Below are 8,715 nucleotides of genomic sequence, written 5' to 3'. Positions count from 1 at the left end.
CACTGTGCTGATGGTTCCTGAACTTAATTTCTTAGGAAGACTGAGATGCAGGAGGCCATGCTTAGTTGGCCATCGGTCTCAGTTGCCACACTCCTGAGAAAATGTAAGGAAAAGGACAATAGAGAGGGTGACTGGACAGCTCAGCAGCTCTTCCTGAGACAGCCTACTTAATTCCCCTGCCCTTCTTGTCTACAGGGACTCTAGTTAGGCCAGGAAACCAGACCACTTACCTTGAAGAAATGGAAAGTGTGTGTCATGGTTGTCCTTTTTCCAGTCTAGTTCATTTTTATTTTGCACATAAAATCTAAAGCAAGAATATTTGTTCACACTGTAAATAACTGTGTGTTACTTACTGCAAATAAAAATAAAAACAAACAACAACAAAACACCTGTTTTTAGTTGTGGTGTGCCTCAGCCCTAGCACACACCTTTAATCCAAGAGCTTTCTGTAAACAGGATTAAATAAAGTCAACAATAGATCAAGAGGCAGAGCAAGCAAGCAGCTGCCAGGGAGTGAACATAGGAGAAACCATAGAGAGAGTCAGGAGGATGGATAGAGAGACACAGGAAGTGGAGGGAGGGGCGGTCCGTTTGAAGGGGGAGGAGGACTTGCCTTTTGGGATGCTGGCTGAGGAGGAGGGCCATCTGGGTGCTCTCTCTGCCTCTCTGAGGCAGCAGGCTTTACCCCAGCATCTGGCTCCTGAGTCTTCATTGGTAAAATCAAACAACTGTGATTTTGTTAAAAAACAACCACAACATTATTCTGGATTTTTTTTTAAAGTAATCTAGATTTATTCATCAACAATATAATTGTACTGTAAAATTTACACCTTACTGTGTGACTAGATATGATATTATTATCTTGCATCTCTTTAATTCTTTTTTTTTCTTTTTTTCTTAGCATTTGAAATGTAAATAAAGAAAATATTCTGGATTATTTTAAAACAAACTTTGCTTACCAATATAATTTGCAAACAGAAGCTCTTTTTTTTGTTGTTGTTCATTTCCCAGTCTTCCCTTTATTTTCCAGCATGCATTCTGGTGCCACTTAGTGCCTATCTTCTCTCATCCCCAGTTCTCCGCCTCTTGGTTTCTTTTTATACACTTGTCACACTGTATATTTTGAAAATAATTTCCCTCTTTTAATGCAAGTATATTATAGGATCTATGACATCAGTAAGCTATGCAGGTTTACTGACAACCATAGGCGTCCTGTTGAGCAAACATTTACTCAGAAAACAAATGAGACAATTTATCTTGCAGTTAGAAGGAAATATTGGAATTTCTAAGACTTTTATTTAGCGTTTTTTTGACAGTATTTATTTGATTATATCTATTTATAACATCACCAGGACAGGACTCCAGGCTCTACAGAGTGGGTCGTCTAGCCAGGACCACCTCCACCTGCTCTGATGCCTGGCAAGATGGAGACTATCTTTGAGAAGATATACCTCCACGTCTCATGACTGACTGAGGTCCAAGCAACTGAAGTTCCGTGTTTACCACATATAAGTCCAGCAATTGCATTCTTAGCTTTGAGCCAGCCCAACTAGTCTCCATTAAAAAAGTTCTTGAGAGCGCAGTTTCCCCAGAATTATCAACAGAGGGAAAAGCAAAACAAAGCAAAACCCTCCAGCCTTGTAAGTGCTCCTAATGGGGCTGTAATGAGGCACACTGTCAGGAGACGGTGGCATGGAGAGGGACAACAGAGGGAGAAGTTTTGGGACAAGGAGCTGCCACCTGTTGAGGTGGATTAATCAGGGTTTGGGCAAAAGAACACTATTGTAGCAATCAACAAACATGAGTCAAACTTAGTCCCAGCTACGTACCCAATTTAGGAATGTAGTTTTTAACCCCTGACACTGTGACTCAGCCCAGAAGACAAAGGGAATACTGATAAATCAATGAAGAACTTTTCTGAAAAAGTGTTAACTCATGGCAAGATAGGACGGCAGACTAGAAAGGAGCCCGACTTGACGATGTTTTCATTTCTTCTGCCTTCACTGAGAGAGACTGACTTGGAAGAGGCATGGTGTAGCATTTTCCAAGATACAAGACATAGTGGGGTTGATATGCGAGTGACTTTAGAGCTGGCAGGGCACAGGGCAGCTGACTCTAGAGGAGAAGAGGGGATTTCACTGTGTGAGCGAGTTGTAACATGTCTGCAGACGTAGAACCTCAGGGTGACTTACATGGCTCTAAAGGAAACAATGGACTGTGGGACTTTAGCTCTCATAACTTGCTGCTGATTTAGCATAAGCGCTGCACCAACCTTTTTGCCTCAGGTTTTCCATGACTGGAATGCAGTTGTGGATGTATCAGAAACTTTAACATCACTTTTAGAGTTATTGAATTAAAAAACCTCCAAACATTTCAGTTTCAGAGACGAGCAGAGCCATCCAAGATTATGGCACAACAGGGAATGGATCCAGGCAGTCCAAAGACACTGGCAGTGGCGGCTGAAGAGACGCCCTGAGGCTCCCTTTAGAGCTAGCCAGCTTTCAAGAAATTAGTCTTATAGTTCTAAATTGCTAATTAATTATTATCACCGTGTGTGTGTGTGTGTGTGTGTGTGTGTGTGTGTGTGTGTGTACATGGGTGAGCCATGGTATGTGCATGTGGAGGTGAGAGGACAACTTTTGGGGTCTGTACACTCCTTCCACTGTGGCTCTGGGTGTTGATCGCTGGCAGTCAGGCTTCCACAACACGCACTTTTACCCACTGCATCATCTCCTTGGCCCCTCACAGTTTAAATATGGTCCTTGGTAGGACTTGTCTCTGGTTCTTCTTCTCTGTCCATTCTCTAAGACGAAATAGCATCACCACATATCTCAAAACATCAAAATTCTTGTATTATTAAAACAGACTTGATTTTCTGGAAGACACTTCCATAGGACCAATCTGCATCCTAGTATTGAACTGTGCTATGTTCTGAATGTGTTGTCTATGAAGACCTATAAAAACTAGCACAGTTCTAGAGAGGGCCCCAAGAGACTCATCACATTCTTACTGGTAAGTGAGCTGAGAGACAAAGTTATTGGGTCCAGTCAAAGGTGGATTCCCTCTGTACCACCCTGGATATGTCCCTGTGCTTGATTATCTCCAGCGACAGTGACCCTTCTATATCCGAACAGTGACTTCTTCCAATTTCTGGCAGCACTTAGTTCTAGACAGGTCAGATTTCCATGCAAAGTTAGTCACAGCACAGGGGTGAGTCAGGCACAGTAAATGCTGACCCCTGTGGAAAATCCAAGCTTTGCATGAGCTCAAGAGCAATCACCCTTGGCAGCTGTGGTCAGAAAAAAAATAATTGCTAAGACTCCTTTTTCTCTGTAAGTATACATATTTTAGCATTGGCATCATACACAAAATCTACTAGCAGCCAATATTTAGTCTTCAAAAGTTTCAACTGTCGAAGGCTGTAGTACATCACAGTGCTGCACCTGCATATGGATGGATGTATACACTGGAGTGGCTACGTCAACCTCATTAGCACCATCCCCTCTTACACTTAATTATCTTGTGGTGAGAAGATTTCAAATCTAAATGTAATTTTCAGTGTATGCCTGTGTTGGCTAGTTTTTGTCAGTGTCACCTATCTTATTTTATTTTTATTCCTCCTCCCATGCTGTGTGTGTGTGTGTGTGTGTGTGTGTGTGTGTGTGTGTGTATGCACACTACCCATAGAGGCCAAAGAAGGCATTAAGTCCCCAGAGTTGGAGTTCATGAGGTTATGAATGGCTTGACCTGATTACTGGGAACCAAACTCTGGTCGTCTGCCCTCCTAACTGCCGAGCCATCTCTCTAGATGTTCATTTTGGTTTTATATAGTATCCATTGAGTTGTGAAGTCATTGTAAATCAGTAAACTAGCACATATACTATTAGGTGTTAGAATGGGACTTTTAAGAAAAATCTGCTGTGTTGCTTCTCTTCCTTTCTCTCCTGTGTCCTTCCACCCTGCCTTAGTCAGGGTTTCCATGGCTGTGAACAGACACCATGACAAGTCAACTCTTACAAAGGACAACATTTAACTGGGGCTGGCTTACAGGTTCAGTCCATTATCACCATGGCAGGAAGCCTGGCAGCGTCTAGGCAGGCATGGCACTGGAGACAAAGCTACATCTTGTTCTGAAGGTAAACAGAAGAAGGCTGGCTTCCAGGCACCAGGAGGAGGGTCTCAAAGTCCACCCCCACAGTGACAAACTTTTTCTAACAAGGTCATACCTACTCCAATAAGGTCACATCTAGTAGTGCCAGTCCCTGGGCTAAGCATAGTCACACCTCAGAGCCTCCTTTCCGTCACCTCATTAATTTAAATACAGATGGACATTATAAGCCAGGGTCCATAGATGAGACATGTGGGTTTTGCCTTTGTAAGCCTTGGTTACCTTGCTCAGCATCATACCTCCCAGCTTCATCCATTCCCCTGAAAAACTCCTGATGCGGGTTATCTTCCTAGCTCAGCAAAATCCCGCTGTGTCCGTACAGTGGGCTCTTGCTCTCCATCTACCTGCCGATGGAGTCTAAGCTGCTATATAAGGATCTCTGTGACAGACGATCACTGTGGGATTTCAAAACGATGCTACAGAATAGGTATCGTTTGCCTTAATTAGAAGAGGAAGCTCCAAAAAGGCTAAATTATTTGTCAAAATTTCAGAGGTTGTCATGATGGAAAGAGAGTAAAACTCAAAGGTGTGCTCTTCCCACAGTGGCCCTGATATCTTTCATCTACTCTTGCACCCATACCTCCTTCCACTCTCATCTGGATGAGAATAATCCTGTTAAAATATACCAATCACATGCCACCAGCCACTGGTGATATCAGACAAACTGGCTTTTGCTAGCAGGAATGTGGTATTAATGAACTGTTAACTTGACGTGCATTTTTTGATATGCCGATTTGGGATGTAATGTTTTTTTGTTTGTTTTGTTCATAGAAAAAAAATCTGTATTTAGGGGACCCAAATGTATACTAAATAAACCACTGCAGGTAAAGTGGTTTCAGATGGACAGAGTGTTTGTTTGGCAAGAGACTAAGAGACAGTAAAGGAAATCAAACAATCAACAAACATCTTTAAAGAAAAACAAAAAAACAGAACAACCCCCCCCCCCAAACCTGTGACCTTGGAATCTCTTCCAGGCATACTGCAAAACCTCGCTGTTGTTGGAACACTTGGACGTCTCCTACTGCTCCCAACTGACAGATGATATCATAAAGACTATAGCCATTTTCTGCACTCGAATTACATCTCTTAACATCGCAGGATGCCCAAAGGTATGTATGGCGGCTGGAACACTGACAGGATCCAGGCAGGGTTGCACTTGACCGAGAGCTGCCTCTGGGTCTGCCGTGTCTGGTGGAGTCACTGGATGCACTCTCCCATCTCCAAAGTGGAAGTAGCTCTCTAGGATTTTGTTTGTGCCAAAGCTGAATTTATAAACATTCAAGATATTATTCTCATACAAATATAAGTTTTTTGTTTTGTTGTTCTGTTTGCTTTTGTTTTTGTTTTTTTTTGTTTTTTTTGAGACAGGGTTTCTCTGTGTAGTTCTGGCTTTCCTGGAACTCACTCTGTAAGTCAAGCTGGCCTCCTGTGCTGGGATTAAAGGTGTGTGCCACCATCACCCAGAATGATATGCAAATATAAGTTTGTGCCAGAGATTCACTTAATTCATCAATGAGCAGGTCAGCAAAGTCATAAAATCATGGCATACAGCATTAGAAAGAACTGGATAGGGACTAAAGAAAGAATATTGAATTATGGGTCTCAGGTTAGATCTAAAATTGGGTAATACCCTACAGGGCAACACAACCAGAACCTTGGTTTAGAGTTTCTTCCACACAGGAATAATTTGCATGTCTCCTGTATGAAAAAACACTAAGTGTTAACATATAACTTCACTGACTTTGTTTAACTCTCTAGGCATTTCCTCAGTGGGGCAGGTAGACAATGAACTGGTAGTCTGTCAAAGGTTATTGGTCATCTTTGGTCTTAACTTTGAGAGTCTATGACTTTCCTGAAAAAAGTAGGATGAAATAGCATGAAAGAAATAGTGTCATTACACACCCTGACTATATAAGCACTTACAGGGAGAAGTAAGGCACCTGCTACCATACAGTTGTAAAACACAAACTGCTGACACTTAAATACTTATTTTTCAGAATTTTTTTTTCTGTGTACAGAAAAGTCAGAAATGGAGAAGGTTTGTGTTTTGTTATTTTAAAGGATGGAATAATACTTTCAAAGTATAATATAACCTGCAAATAAGTCTGGTGGTTCCTCAGAAAATTGAACATAGACTACCAGAGGATCCAGCAATACCTCTCCTGGGCATATATCCAGAAGATGTTCCAGCTGGTAATAAGAACACATGCTCCACTATGTTCATAGCAGCCTTATTTATAATAGCTAGAAGCTGGAAAGAACCCAGATGTCCCTCAATAGAGGAATGGATACAGAAACTCTGGTACATTTACACAATGGAGTACTACTCAGCTATTAAAAACAATGAATTTATGAAATTCCTAGGCAAATGGATGCTTTTAGAGGATATCATCCTTAGTGAGGTAACCCAATCACAAAAGAACTCACATGATATGCACTCACTGATAAGTGGATATTAGCCCAGAAACTTAGAATACCCAAGATACAATTTGCAAAACACATGAAACTCAAGAAGAATGAAGACCAAAGTGTGGACACTTTGCCCTTTCTTAGAATTGGGAACAAAACACCCATGGAAGGAGTTACAGAGACAAAGTTTGGAGCTAAGATGAAAGGATGGACCATCCAGAAACTGCCCCACCCGGGGGTCCATCCCATCATCAACCACCAACAAATGCAGACACTATTGCATACGCCAGAAAGATTTTGCTGACAGGACCCTGATATAGCTGTCTCTTGTGAGGCTATGCCAATGCCTGGCAAACACAGAAGTGGATGCTCACAATCAGCTATTGGATGGAACACAGGGCCCCCAATGGAGGAGCTAGAGAAAGTACCCGAGGAGCTGAAGGGGTCTGCAACCCTGTAGGTGGAACAACAATATGAACTAACCAGTACCCCCAGAGCTCGTGTCTCTAGCTGCATAAGTAGCAGAAGATGGCCATCTTTGGGAAGAGAGGCCCCTTGGTCTTGCAAACTTTATATACCCCAGTACAGGGGAACACCAGGGCCAAGAAGGGGGAGTGGGTGGGTAGGGAAGCGGGGGGGGGGTATAGGGGACTTTCAGGATAGCATTTGAAATGTAAATGAAGTAAATATCTAATAAAGAATTGGAAAAAAAAGAAAAGAAAAGAAACCCTGAGTCTAGGTTAATAAGGCAGATCAAATATACACATGTAATTTCTCTTGAAGCCCTGCCATGATGGCCGCTGAGCAGTGAGGGTGTAGTAGGATAAGACAAACAGGAGGGAAACAGGAGTAAGGAAACTGGGGACTTGAAAATAGGTGACAGAGCCAACTCAGAACCCATGGGAACCCATGCTACAGGAGAGAAAGCTGAGCATGTCTGAGCTGTACAATGGGCTTTAAGCTTGGCAGCAGCACTGACATCTGAGATGTTAGGAGGGAGTTAAAAGACTGTGTTAAATACTTTAGAGATGCAGAGAGACCCCAGACCTCCTCTGCTCCACATCTCTGGGCAGGACCCCATCCAAACCAGAAGCAGGGACATCCATTTTCTCAACCATGACAGTTCTGAAGTTTCAGACAAGGAAGTCCTTCAAAGTGAGGAGGGAGGGCATTCCTGTCATCACTGGATAGCTACCAACACCCCAGCCCTCCAGGCACTGGGTCCCTAGCTCTGGGCCCCTGTATACTTCCCATCTTGACAATGTCTCCAGACACTGCCAAATGTCCCCTGGAGAACAAAATTGCCATTGTCTAGAGATAGTGAGGCAGAGGGTCTGTGTGCAGGGAAAGGCCATGCTGCACTGGTAGCTCAGGTACAAAAGTGAAATGGGGAACAAGGCTCCAGAATTTGGAAAGCAGACCCATTAGTGTTAGCACTTTTTCTTCTCACTCAGTATTCAGAATGTGGCTGCCAGAACTTCCCTTCAGGCAGGAGATTAGATGCCTCTCCTCTAGAGACCTTGCCAGCCCACAATATAAGACTGAAAGCTCCTGACAGGAGAGTGTTCTCAACCCACCCTCCTAGGTCATCCTTCACTCAGGTTTGGAGCGAGGCCTACCCTGTACACTTAGCTCTCACTCAGAGGCTAACCTTCCACCGATAACCAGGAGTGGTCAGGCAAGCATTCCTAGGTCAGCAAGGAAGACTCTAAACAGAAGATTAAAAATCCAAACATATTACCAGGGAGGACTCAGAGCTGGCAAAATACTCAGAAAGAAGAAACCATCAACCATCACAAGCGCTCAGGTTGTGAGAAGCGTGTTCTGCTGCACCCCTCCTGGCTTTTGTTTGACCAGCCTCACCCCAGCTCCCAGGGGCTGTGCACCCTTGCTGGGCTCTGAATTCAGATGCTGCACTGCTGGCTCGAGTGGGATGAGAACGACTCTGGAGCTTTCCAAATCTTCCACACTAATGTATCAGATAAAGTGGGGGAGGCCGGAGGGGGAAAATTCTGGTAAACCAAGACAAAAGCTAGAAAATTTACAGTAAAAACTTTTCTTTTCTTTTGATAAGAGTCTTAACATTTAGCCCAGGCTAGCCTGGAATTTATCAGTAGACCAGGCTGGCCCAGAACTAG

At 43.2% G+C, this 8,715-nt stretch overlaps 1 protein-coding gene across 2 annotated transcripts in view; it reads left to right on the top strand.

The window, feature by feature from the left end:
• Fbxl13 (F-box and leucine rich repeat protein 13) overlaps positions 1-8,715 on the top strand; it is a 173,101-nt gene that overhangs the window by 157,925 nt on the left and 6,461 nt on the right. For both annotated transcript variants that reach the window (XM_021190074.1, XM_021190073.1), the window contains one exon: positions 5,143-5,277. In XM_021190074.1, coding sequence (XP_021045733.1) covers positions 5,143-5,277 — 135 coding nt within the window. The remainder of the gene's footprint in view (positions 1-5,142; positions 5,278-8,715) is intronic.

This window comes from Mus pahari, chromosome 2, assembly GCF_900095145.1.
Source record: "Mus pahari chromosome 2, PAHARI_EIJ_v1.1, whole genome shotgun sequence".
In the NCBI taxonomy this organism is placed as follows: Eukaryota; Metazoa; Chordata; class Mammalia; order Rodentia; family Muridae; genus Mus; species Mus pahari.
Note: the sequence above shows the minus strand (reverse complement) of the source record. Positions and strands in the feature narration are given on the sequence as shown.